The 20,745-nt window shown below is 48.1% G+C and overlaps 1 protein-coding gene across 3 annotated transcripts in view; it reads right to left on the bottom strand.

The window, feature by feature from the left end:
* ECEL1 (endothelin converting enzyme like 1) overlaps positions 1–20,745 on the bottom strand; it is a 54,894-nt gene that overhangs the window by 26,268 nt on the left and 7,881 nt on the right. For all 3 annotated transcript variants that reach the window (XM_053390827.1, XM_053390824.1, XM_053390825.1), the window contains exons 3-4: positions 2,076–2,144; positions 1,562–1,672 (exon numbers count right to left, since the gene is read on the bottom strand). In XM_053390827.1, coding sequence (XP_053246802.1) covers positions 1,562–1,672; positions 2,076–2,144 — 180 coding nt within the window. The remainder of the gene's footprint in view (positions 1–1,561; positions 1,673–2,075; positions 2,145–20,745) is intronic.

Raw genomic sequence — 20,745 nt, 5'->3', positions numbered from 1 at the left:
GGGGTGGTTCTGTATCCTAACTTACCTTGCAGGTTGTCATGAGGATAAAAGGGGGAGCAGGAAGAGCCACATACACTGTCTTGAGCCATTAATAATAATAATAATTTATTTGTACCCTGCCCATCTGGCTGGGTTTCCCCAGCCACTCTGGGCGGCTTCCAACAAAGATGAAAAATACACTAAAATGTCACATATTAAAAACTTCCCTGAACAGGGCTGCCTTCAGATGTCTTCTGAATGTCAGGTAGATGTTTATCGCTTTGACATCTGATGGGAGGGCGTTCCACAGGGCGGGGGCCACCACCGAGAAGGCCCTCTGCCTGGTTCCCTGTAACTTGGCCTCTCGCAGTGAGGGAACCACCAGAAGGCCCTCGGAGCTGGACCTCAGTGTCCGGGCAGAACGATGGGGGAGGAGACGCTCCTTCAGATATACTGGACCGAGGCCGTTTAGGGCTTTAAAGGTCAGCACCAACACTTTGAATTGTGCTCGGAAACGTACTGGGAGCCAATGTAGGTCTTTCAAGAGGGAAGGTGGGTATAAATGTAATAGGAAAGAAACAGAAAAAGCCCACCCCCAAGAATCCTGGAAATGGCAGCTAGGCAAGAGTGATGTTAGAGATCTCAGTCCTCTCTTTAGGGAACTACATTTCCCAGGATTCTCTAGGGAAAAGAGATGACAGCTAGGTAGTTTGCATGTGCCAGTTGGATTGTGTTTTAATGCAAAACGCAAACCCCAAACACCCTCAGAATTGTCAGCTATAATCTCACATTTTAAGTGCAGGTAAGGAGAGCTTCAGAGTTTCACAGCAAATCTGAAAACCTGTGAGATACAAACGACTCAGCATCTTGCCCCATGTGACCCCCACATTCATCTCATTTCCCTCCAGCATGTGCTCACAGGAGATTGTTTAGGGCCGGCAGGTGGGAACTAAAGGTGGACAGGTGTAGCAGCTCCCCTGGGACAATCAGCATTGCCCCAGGTGAGCTCTGCCCCTGCGACTCAGAACTAGGGGTGGATGAATCTGTCAATTTCACTCTCCATTTCTAACTTTTACCATCATAAGTTCAAGCTTGCCACGTTTCTGCATTGGTTTGCGACCTTACTTTTAAAAAATTCTCACAAAGATTTGTCACTATGTCCCCTGACATTGCAAGCAATTCCCTCCAAAATAACGCATATCTCCATGCACTATTTTCATGGATAAATGCACATTTTAGGCATACTCCCTGTTACCAGCTGTATTTTCCTGCACACTATTTGGCTGGAGAAGTGTGCTGCAAAATTCAGCAATGTGCAAATGCAAATGCTAAAGGAACACCATGTTCCAGTTTGCACATTGTTTCAGATCGGCTAAGCTCTCAGCGAAATGCAAACCAAAACAAATTCCTCCCCAATCCCTCCTCGGGGCTACGAATTGCTCCAGAAGTTCACTGCTGGGGTATGATCCGACACAGGCTGCCTCTTCCAGGAATGGCCAGCCCTGGACCCCACCCCTCATTTATTTTTCCTCTCCAGCCCCGCCTCCACCTTCAGAAAGGAGAAGAGGAATGGCAGACTCACATTGGCCAGCCTTTGCTCCAGCTGCAGAATCTCGCTGGCTTTCTGCTCCACGTTCTCAGCGCCCAGCAGACTCAACAGCCTCTCCATGAAGATGCGATAGGCAGCCAAGATCTGCAAAGGGACGAAGGAATTAGCAGGCTGGGTTTGGTCGAACGGTCCTTCTTGAAAAGGCATTTGACAAGCTAAATGGGCAGAGCTTGAATGGCCATTTTCCTGAGATACAGCATGATTTTATTTCTTATGCAAATACTGAGGAACACTGTCATTCCATGCCACCAGTATATGCCGATGTCTGGCTCCAGGTCATGGGTTCGAGTTTCATGTTGCGGAAAAGATTCCTGCCTTGCAAGGGGTTGGAGCAGATGACCCTACAGTGTGCAAGACCTGCAGTTTTGAACCCAGGCACCCAGTTGATTATTTTGTTCTTTACCCACACCTGTGGGTCCACAGGGATTCATATATTTTAAATTCCCCCAGCTTAATATTTACCTGTGTGTTCACCCTTTTCACTCACCTTTTCGCTCTCCTCATCCTGTCCCAGGTAGAGGGTCCTCTCGGACAACGTCAGACCATCTTGATCAATCTGTTGAGGTAGAGAGAAAATATGTCAGGCACAGAGGAGTGAGGGGTCCTCTTTCTTCCCATCCTATGGCCATGTCCATGCAAAACTTGCAGCACAGGTGGGGAACTTCAGCCCACTAGATATTGCTGAACTACAGTTCCCATCTTCCATTCCCATTGACTGTTCTTGCTGAGGATGGCCATGAGATTAATAACATTGCTTCTGGCAGAAGGGGAACTGCAGCAATATGGAAACGGTGGTGCAGGCAAGGAAGAGAAAAGGATTCCTTCTTTTGCCCGTGATTCATTCTGCCCAGGGCCGGTCCTACCCTTAGGCAGAGCGAGATGACTGCCTCAGGCGGCATATACTGGGAGGTGGCGGTGCCTCTCAGTTCTTCATCCTGAGTTCCTGGACCACAACTTTCGGTTAGAGAAGAGAGTTGTGTGTCATGCAACTCGCCCACCACTTTTATATCTACACCATTACTAGCACTGAAATAGAATTTAGTAGTCAGTTCCGTTAGCCCGCTCTCTGTGAAATGGGTGGGTGGGTGCTTTTTGTTCTTTGCCTCAGGCAGCAAAATGTCTTCAGCCGGCCTTGATCCTACCTCTTAACAGTGGAGGGGAGCATCTTCCACTGGGTCTGGTGACATCTGACCAGCCATACTTGGAGGCCTCAGCCTCCCCTGAATCCAGTTCTTCTTCTGAAGGGATGGGTTTCCAAAACCTAAAACCTGACTGGGCAGTCAGTCTGAAACGGGCCCCCAAATCCGCATTTTTCCTTCTCCAAGGGAGCATTTCTAAAGTGCTTTAACTTGAGCTCTTGAGCCAAAACCCAGCTGTATAAACAAGTGCTCAAAGCTCTCTCCTTTATCAGTTCGTGACGCCTAATGAATGGCCTTGTCCATTCCAAAGTGGAGCAGGGATGACACATCTGGGTCTTATCTTACTTCCTGACCACAATGATGCACAGACCTTGTCCGGGAACGGTGCCAGGAGTGTTCTTAGTTGGTGACCTCCTGCCCCAAGATAAGAGTATAGGAACAGGAAGAACCTTTTATGGTAAGGAATACCAGAACAGGAATATCTGTTTATGGTCATGGATGTCAACTTACGTGTATAAGCTGACGTGTTTGGATTCCTGGGGAAGGGGGGAGAGGGTGCCTGGAGGATATATATACTGCATGAAATTTCTCATTTCTTTGGACTTGCTGTGGACTGACCACGCAAATGCCTTCTGCTATCTGGAGAGCAGAATAAACTCTTTCTCTGAAACAAACAGTGTCATTTGACTTCCTTCCTCCTGTCCGGGAGCAACGCAGACCCCACCAGTCGGTAAAGTCTAAGAAGGCTACACTTCTGGCCAATTTTATCATATCTACGTGCCTTTTCCACTCATCTCTGGGCCCTTTGCCCTCTTTCCTCTCCAAGATATTTTCATTTCCTGTGCTCCAGCCTCTCGCTCCTTCTCTGCTGGTTGCGGGAGGTGCTTCTCTAGAGATGCAGAGATGACTGGCCGCTGATGCTTAGTTTCTGAAAGGAGAGGTGCTGGGGTCTAAGCCCCTTGTCCAGCCTGCGCCCAAATCACAGATTTAAATGTGCTCCTGTCCGTGCCCTACTTTATCCTCTCGAGGGCTCAAATAATGACCATGAAAAATGAGACCTAATGATCACAGGCAGAGGAGATTCTTAATAATCTGGTGGGAGAATGGATTACGGGATCGGGCTGCTGAGTTTTGGGACAGTACAATAGATGGCGGAATGGTTTGCATAGGGGTGGGGAGCATCTAATCATTGTGCAGGAGAAGGCACTCTGCACATGCTCAGGATTTACCATTTCTTTGTGCGTGTGTTTTGCTTCAAATGCCTAGCACCCTTGCCAGTTTTTAAAGGCATAGCAGGTTGCATCTCATCAATGCACAGGGAAATGGCACTCTGCAAATGTTCAGAGGCTACCAGTTTTTTGAGTATGCTGTAAAAGTTTTTTGAGTATGCTGTAACATCTGAAGGCAGCCCTGTTTAGGGAAGCTTTTAATGTTTGATATATTACAGTATTTTAATATTTTTTGGATGCCCAGAGTGGCTGGGGAGGCCCAGCCATATGGGCGGGGTATAAATAATATGTTGTTGTTGTTATTATTATTAAAAATCTATGGCCAAATAGTTTCGCACATGAGGAAGTTACAACTATTTTAAAAAATTTATTTAGAAAGATTTATATACCACTTAAACAAAATTATACCTAAGCAGTCTACTTAATGCATAGGGGAAAGCACTCTGTTCAAGCTCAGAAGCTACATCTTTTTTTTTTTACTCTGTCTTTTTTTCAAATATTCATGATTGAAATTATATAGTTGTTTCATAATTTAGAAGGGTTCCATATGTTAAGTTTATTGTGGACTTGATGCTACTCGTGAATGCAATGCTTTTTTTGTTTTTTGCAGTAGCCACAGGACATCATCCTGATGAGAATGCCACCCCAAATTATTGTTTGTTTTTTTAATGTCAGATTTGTCCATTGAAATGGTACATCTGGATTTAAATGGGAAACTGAAATGGGAAGACATTTTGATGAGGATCATGTTGCGTGGATGCTGTGGGAAAACTTGCATGCTGCACCAAGTCCTCAGTAAATACCCGTCAGGGCAATAAACACACTTACAGTGGTACCTCGGGTTACATACACTTCAGGTTACACACTCTGGTAACCCAGAAATAGTACTTCAGGTTTAGAACTTTGCTTCAGGATAAGAACAGAAATTGTGCTCTGGTGGCGCGGCAGCAGCAGGAGGCCCCATTAGCTAAAGTGGTGCTTCAGGTTAAGAACAGTTTCAGGTTGAGAACGGATCTCTGGAACGAATTAAGTACTTAAACTGAGGTACCACTGTATTCTATTCAGAGGAACACCTGCACCAGGAAGTCTTTCCCTCTAGTAAGGAACTCGAAAGGCGGATGTATTCGCCTGCACACAAAGGAACAGGTGGGGATCTCAAGCCCAATATTCCTTGCTAGCTGACAAGCCCCACTGAGCCCCCTCCTCCCTCCCCACCTTCAAATCCTTCTTCCCCACCACGGGATGCTATTCAGACAAAAGCCTCCCCTCTCAAGAAACAATCAGCTAATGGTGGCGGCAGCTTGTTGCCAGGAAGAATCAATCACAAGACCAGTCAGATGCCCTGAAATAATTGATTTATTCAGATCGCTTTGTTGGCCTCACTTGCTTTGAGCTCTGGGAAATGAGGTCTTGAGGACCTTAGACGGGTCTTGGGTTCCTCTAAAGGGTTGGCAGTGAGAGACCCGCCAAGTGTTCCTGTTTTCCAGGTGCAAACCTAGATTTACAGGAGCCGTGCCAGTTTCTCATTTGATCCCAGAGTGTCTCGGTTTTCCTTAGCGTGTTCCTATTTTCACTGGAGAAATGTTGGGGGGTATGCAGTTATCTGAGCTCTCTGAAGGAAGCCCTGCTTAGGGAACGTTTTAAAAAAATGTTTATTGTTTTACAGCCGTACCTTGGAAGTCAAACGGAATCCATTCCGGAAGTCCGTTCGACTTCCAAAACATTCAGAAACCCAAGCACGGCTTCTGATTGGCTGCAGGAAGCTCCTGCAGCCAATTGGAAGCCGCGGAAGACCCGTTGGACGTTCGGGTTGCAAAGAACATTCGCAAACTGGAACACTCACTTCCAGGTTTGCAGTGTTCAGGAGCCAAAATGTCTGAGTACCAAGGCATTTGGGACCCAATGAATTATGTTTTTATATGTGTTGGAAGCCGCTCAGAGTGGCTGGAGCAACCCAGTCAGATGGGTAAATTAGTAAATTAGTAAAGTTATTATTATAGAACAGGATGTCCCTATTTTCATAAGAGAAATGTTGTAGGGTATGCGGTGATTGTGCTTGCATGTCTGCAATTTGGGCCACGTCACAGAACCATAGAATCGTCAAGCTGGAAGGGCAAGGCTTTTGTGTTGTCGCTTCCAGTTCTCTGAGTGCTCCGGCTGGGTTAAGGCACCCGTCCACAGAGCTGCAGCCTGGGAGCACCGGACTCCATCCCTCAGAGAGCACTCTAGAAACAAGCGGTTTTGTGTCAGTGTAGCCCAGAAGCCCCAATTCTGAACATGGTCATTATCTACATGATATTTGAGAGAGGAGGGTGGGGGAGAAGCCAAGCCTGGTGAGGAGCGGTTGAAGGAGCTGGGTATGTTTAGCCTGGACAAGAGGAGACTGAGAGGAGATGGGAGAGCCAAATATCTGAAAGGCTGTCGCAGGAAAGATGGAGCAAGCTTGTTTTCTCCTGCTCTGGAGGGTAGGACTCGAACCAATGGCTTCAAGTTACAACAAAGGAGATTCCAACTAAACATTGGGAAGAACTTTCTGTCAGTAAGAGCTGTTTGACAGAGGAATGGGAGGTTGTGGACTCTCCTTCCTTGGAGGTTGTAAAGCAGAGGTTGGGTGGCCATCTGTCCTGCATGCTTTTGTTGAGATTCCTGCATTAAGCGGGTTGGACTAGATGACCCTCGGGGTCCCTTCCAATTCTGCGATTCTCTGATTCTCTGATTCCCAGTAGCTCTCCACAAGTCTTGCCCTCCTCCCACCCCCTAATATTTTCTTTTCTGTCAGAAATTTAGCATGTGGAACAAAGCTTGTCCCCTCAGCAGAATATCCCCCCCACACACTTATTTTTTGGCCTGCATGTATTGTCGCACAGTACTGCATGTGCGTGTCAGGTCATGTGTTGAAGTTCTGGGTAGCAAAGGACAGGCAGATTTAGAAATTCGTGTGCGTAGGTGTGTGTGACAAATTGCAAAAGGGTCATCCGGTTAGGCTGCAATAGATTGCAATGGATGCTTTGAAGTCATTTCGGCACCAGGTGTAGGGGGGAAATCGCCCACCCCCGCCCCCTCCATCCTGTCCTGTATTTTGCTAGAACAAAGGTGGCAACCCCGGGGCCTAAGTCTAAAAGAACAGAGCAAGGGACAGGACCACCAAACAGCGGGTGCAAGGCTCCCCTTGAAGGGGCATATTACAATATTGCTCTATATTATCCCAAAGGAGGGAGGTTTCTACACCAGCCAGAGGGACAGGGTTTTTTCTGTTGCTTAAATGTTACAGTAAAATGGGCCTCTCTTTGGAATGTCTGGCTTAGGCGGGTAAAAGATAAGAGCAAAGTTGAATGGGTGCTATTGTGGCCCCAGACGGGGGGAGACTGAAGACAAGGAGGCGAGTTGAAAGGGAGGAGGGTAACGCAGGAGACAAAGCCCCATCTTATTGCTATTAGTATAAATCACATGTTTTACATGTGAACACGTGTCGAGGTTCATGGTGTGGAGAGGCTGGTGCAGGAAGGAAAGGGGGGGGGCAAGCCCATGTAAGAACATAGGAAGTTGCCATAACTTTCGGTTTACAAGAAATCAGGTGGTTCACAAGAAATCAGGTGGTATTGTATTCTGCAAATCTATAAAAAGGGGGCACACCCTGACTGGGTGTGCAGGTTGTGAACTTATCGCCCTGTACCTTTGTTCTGCATATATGCACTTCAAATTAAATCCTGTTAATAACCTGCAAGGACGTTTTGCCGCTTTGTGTGAATCTGTGCTCCGGGGACCCAATAGCAGATGTGGTTGGTCCTTCACCCTCATTCTGAGGAGGGAGGAAAGGCCCCATGTCACTCATAGAAAGAAACTTTGGGCACCTCTCCTCTGCTCAGAATGGCAGGGGGGGCTGAGTATCTGATCCTGGCATCCTGCGATGCATTTCTGGAGCAGCGTGTCCAAGGAAGGAGAGGCTGAGCCAAGAGCAAACAGGAACTGAGCAGGAAAAGCAAACCTGCGGGTTTCTGAAAGAATATGGAGACCTTCTACAAGGTACCCTAGCAGGTCCTGGCAGGTATACTGCCCATCCCGTGGGCACCACGTTGACAACCCCTGCATGGGTTGCTGCTGGGGTTTTTTTGCAGGCCAACGTTCTACTGCTTCTTGGTAGAACCTCCCCTTTTCCTCTTCTGCGTGACCCACACAGCTACAGCAGCCTTTCTCTTGCCAGGCTGGTAGCGTTACCCAGTGGGAAGGGTCGGGAGAAGTGCTCCCCGCTTCAGCATATGGCTGTCATAACCCTGACAGCTGCCTGCATGTAATGGATGGTTTGATTCTCAGGCCCAGTGCGAAACGTTGAATTCTCCGTGCAAGGTCAGAGGCACGAGCGCGGCTGACATCGCCGGGTAGGAAATGAGCCTGCAAGCTCCAACTTGGATCCCATTCAAAATGTAAAAAGCTATGGAGGGGAGAGAACCAATATTATTCTACGAGGCTGTGATTAAGCCAGGAATGCTACAGAGACAAGGAGCAATCAGGACTGAGAGGCGTCCAGCCTGGAGAGGACAAAGGGCACACAGGTGAGGGAGAAAGGCAGAGAGTGATGAACGATCCCTGCAAAGCGAAAGAGGATACAGATATCTGCCAGGGGCTAACAGGGGAGCTCTCCTCCCCCCAATTGTTTAATCTCAAATGAGAAATTAAATCAGAGAGGGTTCCCCATGCAGGGCTCTTTGAATTATCACTGTTTGAAATTATCTGGGTTCACAGTGACTAAGAAATTCTATCTTAATTGCAAGAAGGGGAAGGGAAAAGTCAAAGCAAAAGTGAACACTTTTTTGTACTTAAAATATTTCTCCTAATGCTTGATCAGGCCAATGACCCATTGGTCATCACTGCCTCCTGCGAGATTGAATCCCACATCATACAGATGTACTTTCTTTAATCTGTCCTGACTCTTCCAGCATTCAGCTTCACTGATGTCCACAGGTTGTGGTGTTCTGAGAGCTGGGGGGAAACTTTTCTCTATAGACTTTCTTCTTGGTGTGGCTTCCCTCTGCTCACCAATCACCCAGCCATTGACCCCCTAAAACGACCCCTCTCCACCCCATGCAACTGCCAGGCTCGCTTGTCCCCTTGCCAGCCCCAAATTCCAGGATTGTAACATGGCACTACAAATCCTCCAATGGACCCTGCGTGATGACAGCCTTACATTTCTATGTATATAGGAAGATAGAGCAGGCTTCCTAGCTGAATTGGTACAGCATGAGACTCTTAACCTCAGGGTTGTGGGATCAGGCCCCACTTTGTTTGAAAGCTTCCTGAATTGCAGGGGGTTGGACTCATATAGTCATATAGAGGAGGGAGAAAGGTTGTTTTCTGCTGCTCCAGAGAAGCGGACACGGAGCAATGGATCCAAACTACAAGAAAGAAGATTCCACCTAAACATTAGGAAGAACTTCCTGACAGTAAGAGCTGTTCGACAGTGGAATTTGCTGCCAAGGAGTGTGGTGGAGTCTTCTTCTTTGGAGGTCTTTAAGCAGAGGCTTGTCAACCATATGTCAGGAGTGCTCTGATGGTGTTTCCTGCTTGGCAGGGGGTTGGACTCGATGGCCCTTGTGGTCTCTTCCAACTCTATGATTCTATGATTCTATGGACTCAATGACCCTTGTGGTCCCTTTCAACTCGGGAATTCTGTGATTCTCCAACCTGGAGAAGCTCACCAGCTCTTTTGGACTAGAGCCCCCATCAGCCCCAATCAGCACAGCCTTGCATGTATCAATAGTTTTTTGGTTTTTTTTGCATACATCATCATGCTGAAATCCTTACGCCATCCCTATAAGGTAGGTGAGTATCTTAGGGAGGGGAGAATGAAAGTCTACTCTAAGGCTGCCTTGGGAGTCCATGCCAGAGGCAGAATTCAAAGCAGGCACCTTCCGATTTACAGCTCAGTCTCTTAACACTCATGCCACACTGTCAGGCTGCAATAGTTGGTCACATCTCCCAGCTTAAGCAATTCAATGCCCTGCCCAGTAAAAGAAACCCATGAAACACAGCGAAGCCGTGTGTCTGTCCATTACCGTCTCTAACAAAGGACTCTCCTTTTTCCTGTCCTGTGAATTGGAGTCAATTAATCTTGACATAAGGCTATTATGCTGTTTCAAGCAAAGCTGAGAAACCATCATCTAACAGCAACGATGATGGATCTCGCTGGCTGTGTGACTGCAGAGGCGCTCGGATCCAGACAGCCAGGAAGCTCACTCAAAAGCCTTTGGAGGAGAGATTTGGAAAAAGGTGTCTTGACAGAGGCAGTGTTTGTCCGTGTCCGTCTGTCAGCGCGTGACACCTCATAGGGACAATGCAACAGAGACGCAAGCAAAGCCTAATCTGTTTAAAGCTGGAGTTATTTGCTTCAACCTCTTGCAAAGCCCAGACCTACGTATTTCCTGGATTGCCAGCTTTTTTAAACTGCTCCAGCTCCTGTGCATTTAACAGAAGCCTGGCATGAAGAAGATTCCCCAGCGCTCATCTCCATGCGAGGGAACGGCTTCCTTGCTGAATGCCTGTGGGTTGTGCTGCCGTTAAAGGCAAAGGAGCTTATTACTTCATTCTTTCATTTACTAAATTTATATCTCACGCTTCCTCCCCAAGTTGCTCAGGGCAGCAAACATGAAAAGTCAAAACAAGGGTAAGGAGAGAGGGAGACACCGAAAGTTACACCCAGTGGTCTGAGTATATGAACTTGGGTATCCCCATCCTTATCTAACACTCTGACCAAAGCCTTTGGTACCTGGTTGATGTTGGCTGCTCTAACCAGAGACATCTGGTTGGCTTCTGCAGGGAACAGGATTCTGGATTGAATGGGCCAGCCAAAAGAGTGGGGTCATTTAGCATCACCCTGCAGAACAGGACCAGCAACTCAGGGACCCCTGACCATTAGGTCCAGTCACGGACGACTCTGGGGTTGTGGCACTCATCTCACTTTACTGGCCGAGGGAGCCAGCGTACAGCTTCTGGGTCATGTGGCCAGCATGACTAAGCCGCTTCTGGCGAACCAGAGCAGCGCACGGAAATGCTGTTTACTTTCCCGCCGGAGCGGTACCTATTTATCTACTTGCACTTCGTGCTTTCAAACTGCTAGGTTGGCAGGAGCAGGGACTGAACAACGGGAGCTCACCCTGTTGCAGGGATTCAAACCACTGATCTTCTGATCGGCAAGTCCTAGGCTCTGTGGTTGAACCCACAGCGCCACCCGCGTCCCTCCTGTGATATGGTAGCCGTCTTCAAATATCTTAAGGGCGGAGCAAGTTTGCTTTCTCCTGCTCTGGTAGGTAAAACCTGAACCAATAGATTCACGTTCCAAGAAAGGAGATTCAGACCAAACGCTTAAGAGCTGTTTGACAGTGGAATGGAAGGTGGTGGTGACTCTCCCTCATCGGACGTTGATAAGCAGAGGTTGGATGGCCATATCTGTCAGAAGGTTGGACTAGATGACCCTCGGTGTCCCTTCCAACTAGACAGCTCTGTGGTTCATTCTCTTAAGATCCCTTAATGGGTGAAATTATAGGCTGGCCAACATATGCCCCCCTGCACGCCTGCATTCACACACGCACTGAGCTGCTCTCCTCCAGAGGCTTTTATCATAAGCGCCGTGATTTAAGGAACGTTTTAAAAATCCTGAGATGGGCAATAAATCCAAGAGAAATCCAGCTCTCCTGTAAACCCAATTTTGGTCCCCCTTGGTTGGGTGGCACGGAGCAGTATAACATGTTGACACGTGCTCAAGGGACGCGGAGCGGAAGCAAAGTACAACCCCACTTGCCGGCCCCATAAATCTTTGGATTTATGGCCATTTGGGGGCAGGCGGCCCTCTGCTTCTCCTCCCGCACGTTAATGCAAACAATCCAGGCAAAAACCCCCACAGGCGCAGAGCTGTCCCAGGACACAGCCTCTCCCCGTTTGCACATACACATTTCCCATCACTTGGGGCATGTCTGCACATCCATGGGCAGACATGCGACAGCTCCACCGAAGCCACTGGGCAAGATGTTGTGCATCCTTTAAACATGTCCATCCTCCTCCCACCTGGGAGGTGCCAGAGCGCTGCAGTGCACAGATGGTTGTGGACAGTTCTGCGACTGGGGAACCTGTTGCCCTGCAGTTGACTCCAACTCCCATCAGCCCCATCCAGCATGACCAGCAGTCCGGGATGATGGAAGTTGTAGTCCAACAATATCCAGAGGACATCAGCTTGGTGGCTGCTACTCCTCTGGAGAATTTGTGGGCCTCTATCTGTCTCGAGAGACAATGGAGTGTGCCTGCAGAGGTGAAGCCAAACCCCTGAAGAATCACAACGCCTGCTGTGGCTGCAGAGGCTGGCAACTCATAATTGCTGCCTCCCGTCTTGTTTTTTGCTGTATTAGCAACACTGAAGTGACTTCACCAGGGTGCAAGTCTGGCCAGTGTGTCTGGAGGCCCTGGGATGCCCAGAGGACAGGACCCGCCTCTTGGCCTCCCTGATGGGGTCCAAAGGAAGGCAGAGGCCGTATTGCTGCGATAAAGATGAATGTATTGCCAAGAATGTTATTTTTGTTTCAAACATTGCAAATTTTGGATAAAATGGATTGTTTCAAGAAGTGGCAGAGAGATATTTCTAGATTCGTCTGGCAGGGCAAGAAGCCCAGAATAAAATTTAAAATATTAACGGATGCAAAGGAAAGAGGTGGATTTGCCATGCCAGACCTTAAACTTTATTATGAATCAGCAGCGTTCTGCTGGTTGAAAGAATGGCTACTTCTTGAAAACACAGACATTTTGGATTTGGAAGGTTTTAATAATGTATTTGGATGGCATGCATATTTGTGGTATGATAAGGTCAAAGCACATAAAGCATTTAAAAACCATATTGTCAGGAAAGCACTGTTTAATGTCTGGATAAGATATAAGGACTTGCTTGCAAATAAACCCCCAAGGTGGTTGTCACCGATGGAAGCGAAGGCTCAGAAAAAGCTCAATATGGAGGTCAAATGGCCGAAATATTGGGAAATCTTGGAACAAGTGGGAGACAAACTGAAATTGCAGAGTTATGAAAAACTAAAAAATAAAGTGCGAGATTGGCTTCATTATTATCAAATAATGGAGGCATATAATTTGGACAAGAAAATTGGATTCCAGGTGGAAAAATCAAAATTGGAAACAGAACTGTTAGATCCCAAAACTAAGACTTTGTCAAGGATGTATAACTTGCTGTTGAAATGGAATACTCAGGATGAAACGGTGAAATCTGCTATGATTAAGTGGGCACAAGATGTTGGACATAACATTATGATGGCTGACTGGGAACAGTTATGGACCACAGGTATGAAGTTTACGGCATGTAATGCCTTAAGAGAGAATATTATGAAAATGATATACAGGTGGTACATGACACCAGTCAAGCTTGCAAAAATCTATCATTTGCCCGATAATAAATGTTGGAAATGTAAAGAAACTGAAGGTACATTCTTTCACCTTTGGTGGACGTGCCCAAGGATTAAGGCTTTCTGGGAAATGATATATAATGAAATGAAAAAGGTATTTAAATATACCTTCTTGAAGAAACCAGAGGCCTTTCTCCTGGGCATCGTAGGCCAATTGGTGCCAAAGAAGGATAGAACTTTCTTTATGTATGCCACAACAGCAGCAAGAATACTTATTGCAAAGTATTGGAAGACACAAGATCTACCCACCCTGGAAGAGTGGCAGATGAAGGTGGTGGACTATATGGAACTGGCAGAAATGACCGGCAGAATCCGAGACCAGGGAGAAGAGTCGGTGGAAGAAGATTGGAAGAAATTTAAAGACTATCTACAGAAATATTGTAAAATTAATGAATGTTAGAATGATGTTGGATAAAAAGTTAAGTGGTTTTTAGCTATAACGCTATAAGGAATATGAAAAAATGGATTATTAACAGGTAAAAATTTAATGTTACAATATTTTAAGATTAAAGACTAGGATAAACAAAGAGGGAAAGGATTTGCTGAACTAATAAATTGAATTGGAATACAAAAAAGGGAGGTGTGAGGAGGTCCGGGAAACGAGCAAATGAAAGATAAGTGATGGAAAGATGGAATTGTTTTCTTTTATTTTGTATTTTTCTTTTTTCTTTTTTCATTTTGTAATACTTTGAAAATTTTAATAAATATCTTTTTTTAAAAAAGGAAGGCAGAGCAAGACATTTGGCACCAGCTTCGCAGCAGGAGTTGCCAGAAGGAGGCGTACAAGATGCCATCCAACCACTCTGGATTTGCATAGGGTTACTCCTTATCCTTTTCTTCTTCCTAAGATGTCCCACAAGGCAGAGGCCATATAACACTGGTCCTGAAAGACCTACACTGGATTCCAGTACGTTTCTTAGCACAATCCAAAGTGTTGGTGCTGACCTTTAAAGCCCCAAATGGCCTCAGCCCAGTAGACCTGAAGGAGTTTCTCAACTCCCATTGTCCAGAACGGACACTGAGGTCCAGCTCTGAGGGCCTTCTGGTGGTTCCCTCACCTCAGTCTGAGAAGTGAAACCACAGAGAACCAGGCAGAGGGCCTTCTTGGTAGTGGCACCAGCCCTGTGGAACACCTTCCTGTCAGATGTCAATGAGATAAACATCTACCTTACTTTTAGAAGACATTTGAAGGCAGCCCTGTATCGGGGAATTTTTAATATCTGATGTTTTACAATTTTTTATATATGCTGTAAGCCGCCCAGAGTGGCCGTGGGTGGAGTATAAATAATAAAATTGTTGTTGTTGTTGTTGTTGATCAGGGAAGGATCTCAACAGTGGGTTGACATGACAAGAAAGGGGATTTGTGTGATGGTAGAACAGACCTTTTCTGTTGTCTTTGATTTAGCAAGCAGTTCAAGCTACTTCCTGAGTTCAAGACAACCTTCACCAACCTGACAACAGCCACCAGCAGCTTCGGCCAGCTTAGAAGATGTGCACTCATAAGAATGTAAGAAGAGCCTGCAGGATCAGGCCAGCGGCCCATCTAGCACAGCATCTCTCAGTGCCCAACAAGATGCCCTGTGTGGAGCCCAAAAGCAGGACCTGAGCTCAGCACTGACTCTCTGCACTTGTGATTCCCAGTGAACCATACTCAGAGGCCCAATGCCTTTGACAGCGGAGACAGAACATGGATCATTGTTGTCCATGAATTTATCTAATCCTCTTTTATAGCAGCAAAAGTTGGTGGCGATTCCCAGCAACTGGTATATTTACAGGCGCAGTGCCTCCAACAGCAAGACTCCTGATTGATCAGGTTAATTGATCAGGTTAATTGATCAGGTTAATTAAAATAAATAAGTAAGTAACCCACGTGCTAATCGTGGGCTCCATCTGAGAAGCTGCCTTGCCCTGTCTCACACAGCGGGAGAAGCCACTTCCAAAATAACAGCACCCATTGCGACCTGCGCCTGCCCCATTTGGAACCAAAGGAAGCATTCCTCTCCAAAACTACAGCTACGGTCGCATACAAATGTCGCTGTCTAATCTAGGGTTACCAGATGTCCCCGATTCCCAGGGACAGTCCCCAGATTTGCAAATCTGTCCCCGGACAAATTCCATCCCCGGAATGTCCCCAGATTTGCAAATCTGTCCCCGGGAAATGTGGCAGCGGCAGCCTCAGCAGCCCGGAGCCAGTCTGTAGCCCAGTTGGCTCTGGCTGGCTTCAGGAGCTGCTCACTGCTGCCACCGCCACTGCGGAAGGTGAACCGGGGATGTCTAGTGGGACAGATCTCCTGCCCCCTTCCACCTTTGTTTTGACAGATCGGGGGAGGCTCAGGAGTCGCAGGCGAGCGGCCATTGCCCAGGAGGGGCGCAAGGCACGCAGTTTCTCTGCCAGGCAAGGTGCAAAGCCCTTCTTTTGCACCCTGCACAGTTTTTTTAAAACTGGGCAACGGCCGCCTTCCTGTGACTCCGAGCGTCCCTGATCTGTCAAAACAAAGGAGGAAGGGGGCAGGAGATCAGGGGAGGCTTGGGAGTCATGGGCAGGCGGCACGCCGTTGCCCAGTTTTTAAAAAAACTGCGCATTTATGTTTCACAGGGTGCAAAGGAAGGGCGTTGCACCTTTATACAATATGCATGTGTGCTGGGCCCAGGGTCTTTTGCCTCACCATCCCCACTTCTGACTCCCTGTTGCTATTCAGCTTCCAAGAAAGAAAGAAAAAAGTCTCCCCGGATTCATTGAAAAAAATCTAGTAACCATAGTCCAATCAATTAAAACTTGTTGGCTTAAGATTTCCTTAATTGAGTGGCAGCGGCTGTTAACTGCCTTGGGCAGGGAGCCATTTCCATGAGAAGATTGGCAGGCAGGGTGAGCGTGTGGAATAATTCTCCCTCTTGCCATCCCCTCCCGGGAAGTTCTAAGTGCGCCCAGGCAGAGGGGCCCGATGGTACCGAGGACAAACTTTTGTTTGAAGGCTGCTGCCCGGCCCAAGCCTGGCGTACAGGTGAAGCACCCTAAGAAGGGAGGGCGTGGTGGCAGGAGTGGCGCTTGAAGTGGCTGCCCATTAACAGTGGGCACCTGGGAAGCAGAACACTCAGGCACACCCAAGTCTCCTGGTCACAGCCTTCAGACTAAACATCAGGAAGAACTTTCAGACAGCAAGAGCCGTTCAACAGGCACCTTCGGAGGTGATGGACTCTCCTTCCTTGGAGATTTTTAAGCAGAGATTGGATGACCATCTGTCAGGGATGCTTTAGCTGTGATTCCTGCATTGGAGTGGAGGCAGGCTGTTAGATTACATTTTAGAATCTACAGTTCTATGATTCTATACCTCAGTACTGCATACACTGGCTGGCAGCAACTCTCCAAGGAGTCTTTTTGCAAGCTCTTCCAGAATTGAATCCCCCCCCCCCGGGACCTTCTGTGTGCAAGGCAAGTGCTCTACCCACTGAGCAACAGCCCCCCTGCATCAGGAGAGTCCTTCTGTTGCTGTCCTCCTGAACGCATACATGGAGGCTCCCTCCCTCTCCTCCTGCCTTCGCGAATCCACCGCTAGTCTGGAAAATTGCCTGGTGCGCTGCTTTTGCTAAACACTGCAATTACGGGGAGGGAAATTGCCTGGCGAAGTTTCCCCTCCCGCCGAAGCCCCGTTAATTTGGGCATAAAAGAAGCGCCTCCGCCATGCAAATGAGGGCCCTGGCGCCGCACAGCCGGCAGCACCTCGCGGGCCCGAGCAGGCAGTTGTTCGTGCTGGCGGCTGGTGGGAGAGCCGGCTGTGGCTCCCTCATTTTCCTCGCTAAGCCGTGCTTGGGCAACGGGCCGGAAGGCCAGACGGCAGTCTCCTTGTCCGTGTGGCAAATGTCAACACACACACACACAAATAAATAAAGAAATATGCCAGGCACTTCACCAGGGGAACAAATTGCCGGGGTAATGGAACAAACTGTGCATTAAATGTGTGCTCTTTGCATTGCACACCAGCTTTGCACTTGAAAACCGGCTGGGTTCTTGCGGGGGGGGGGTGGAGGAGAGGGGCTGGCAGAAGAGGAGGTCCCTGGCCGTCATGCCTACGGTCTTGGCCTTTCCGAGCTATCGATTAGCGCAGCCTTTGTTAGCCAGGCTTTGAAATCGTTCATTTTATTTATTTCCCTTTTCTGAACATGCACTCCCTTCCTCCTGGTTCTGGCTCTGAGGCCTTTTCCTTGGGCAGCTTCAGAGGCAAGAGAAACGATGGACGCACGCTCCCGCATCCTCACGACGTGGCCCTGGTCGGCAGCTTTCTAGCCGCAACCCATTTCCTACCCACCTCCCTATTATTTGCTCGTTGCGGAGCTTTTAAAAGCTCACACACCCTGTCGGGAAAATGAGAGGCAATAAGAGAACACAGGCAAAATAGTACAGGGCTGGTTTGCCAAAGACCCAGGTTTAGAGAGGCTTTGGCAGGGGCAGGGTATCACCTTCCTGTTTTGGCTCAGGTGGTGAGCCAAAAGTGCTCCTGCTCCTGCAAAAGTGTCCTGTCCCTGCTTCTTGTGGCAGTGAGTTCCACAGTGTAACACTGCAATGTGTGAAAAGCTCCTTTCTTTTATCTGCCCTGAATCTTCCAACATCCATCGACTTCTACTGGCACGTCCCATCTTCCAAAAACTTTTTAAAATCTACAAAAGCTGTGAGAGGGGAATCAAAGAGGTGGTGGCAGAAAGCTCCCAGATTCAAGCCCTACAGTTAAAGTGCAAGAAATGTGCAAAAACTCTTTCTGCATTGAGGGGGCTGTTGGGCCTCTTCAGACGTCCTCCTTATTGTGCATCCATGATGATTTGCACCCAGGATGGAAGAAAGCCTGTTATATGCAATTGGTTTGAACCCTCAATACTGTTCACACCTGCAGATGTTCAAGGACAGACACTCTGCTTCCTTTCCAACCGCTGAATGCCCCACAAATTCCTGCTGAAACTCTGTGACCCTTCTCACCGCAAACATTGCAGAGTGTGTTTTCGTTGGTCCGCTCTTATTGCTCTGTAGCACAAGAGTGCCCCCCCCAACCAAGACACAACAACACAACATCACTGGGGAAGCACTGCAGAACAACTACTAAAGCGGAATGTTGTGTTGTGGACAGCCTAGTACAAATCCGGCACTAACTCACTACTATTTCATCAATGGCAAATGGCAAAACACATCTGCACAGAAAGACGCCAGTCTGGGCTGCAGTCAAATCAAGGCAAGAAGGAGTTTCTGTGTTGCAAACTCGCCTCCCAATTAACTGATGGCTTGCTCAGATTTGCCGTTCTGCCTGGAAAGTAACCCAAAGTCAGGTTCCTCATTTGCAAATACACGTCGCTAATTGCCACGGGAAAGCATCGACCCAGCCACTGATTGTGATGCATTAATTACAAATCTGAAACCTCCTTTTCTTAAATTGGAGTGTTCTCCTGTGGTAGATACTGTAAGGTGATTTCTTGATTACTGCTGCGAATGTAAATTTTGGGGGAGGGTGGGCAGGCATATCCTGTCTTCCTGACAATATAGGTAAAGGGACCCCTGACCATTAGGTCCAGTCGCGGACGACTTTGGGGTTGCGGCACTCATCTTGCTTTATTGGCCAGGGGAGCCGGTGTACAGCTTCCAGGTCATGTGGCCAGCAGGACTAAGCCGCTTCTGGTGAAACCAGAGCAGCGCATGGAAACGCCGTTTACCTTCCTGCCGGAGTGGTACCTATTTATCTACTTGCACTTTGACATGCTTTCGAACTGCTAGGTGGGCAGGAGCAGGGACCGAGCAACGGGAGCTCACCCCGTTGCGGGGATTCGAACCGCTGACCTTCTGATCGGCAAGCCCTAGGCTCTGTGGTTTAGCCTACAGCGCTACCCGTGTCCCATCCTGACAATATAGCCTCACAATATTACCAGGAGCTTAAGATGCTGTAATAATCATTTGAATTGATTGACAGCCCTTTTTAAAAAAACAGAACCCTCCCACCATTCTACTCTGGAGGGCTGGAAGAACCCCTCCCCCCGAGTGGTGCCAATGTGAATAAAATATGGGGGGCAGGTAAGCTCTGCCCCACATAATTGATCACAAGACAGGGTGTGTACACACACCATTTAAATGGCAATGCCCATCAACTTTGGGGTCCCCTGTCACCTCAAATATTTTATGGGGGGGGGAGGGACCATGGCCCTTAGGAGCTGGCTCCTGTGCCCCAGGAACAGTGCAATGGGGAGAAGAAGGGAAATGGTTCTGTTCGGTAAGCAGAAATATTTGCAGTGATGGAACAATCATAATAGCACGATGGCAAATTCCCTCCAGATCTTCAATCATTGTTGGGAAAACTTTGGCCAAGGAAAGAGTGGCACGTACACAAAACCACTTCTTTCTTACCAGAGTGAAAGACTACGGAATAAATGTCCCCCTCTGGTTTTCCGTCCATATTGGCTGTCCCACTCACTTGTCTTCGCTGCAAATCAAAGCCAATGGCATAATCTTACGTCCATTTGTACAGGGCAGTAGCTGTGCGGGGACTGCAGCCACTTCCCTCCTGCTGGCCACATTGGACGGGTTGGATGAGGCCGCCCACTTGCCCGTCACCTGACATCACGATGATGATGTTGGAGTCCAGCTCATAAGAACCTAAAAAAGAGCTCGGCTGCTGGATCAGACCAGTGTCCTATCTAGTCCAGCATCCTCACAGTGGCCAAGAAGAGGCTCCCTGGGAAGCCTGCAAGCAGGACCAGAATGCAACAGCCCACTCATTGCACTTGCGGTTCCCAGTGTGCTACCTCTGAGAGTGGAGGGAGAACCTCATATCATGCCTCATAGCCTCTGGTGGCCTTATAACCCTCCAATCCCCGTTAAAAGCCACCCGAGTTGGTGGTTGCCATCCCTGTGTCTTGCAGAAGTGCATTCCATCGTTTAACTTTGCGCTGTGTAAAGAAGTTCTTCCTTTTGCCGGTCCTGAATCTACCACTGTTCAGGTTCACTGTTCTGGATGTTCTAGAGTATTGTGAGAGAGAAACCATCCCTGTCTTCACTTTCTCCTTGCTGAGCATCGTTATCAAGCAGCTCTGTCGCGTCCCTGCTTCCTTGACTCTTTTCTAAACTGATACACACCCAAAATGTTGAAGGCTTCTTGCAGTGGCCAGCCAGACATCCCAGGTTGCCTGCAAGCAAGACCTGGGCATGGCAGTCCTCTCCTCACCTGTGTTTCCTGGCAGCTGGTATTCAGAGGCACATTCTGCCTCCGGCCGTGGAGGGAGCCTGGCCAGAGAACTCCTAGCCTTCAGCATGGACAATTGCTGGTGGAAGTTGCAATGCAGAGGACCGCATCTGCCCTGCCCTTGTTTCT

Source organism: Podarcis raffonei, chromosome 5 (assembly GCF_027172205.1).
Source record: "Podarcis raffonei isolate rPodRaf1 chromosome 5, rPodRaf1.pri, whole genome shotgun sequence".
Classification (NCBI taxonomy): domain Eukaryota; kingdom Metazoa; phylum Chordata; class Lepidosauria; order Squamata; family Lacertidae; genus Podarcis; species Podarcis raffonei.
The sequence above is the reverse complement of the archived record's forward strand: the minus strand, read 5'-3'. Positions and strand labels throughout refer to the sequence as shown.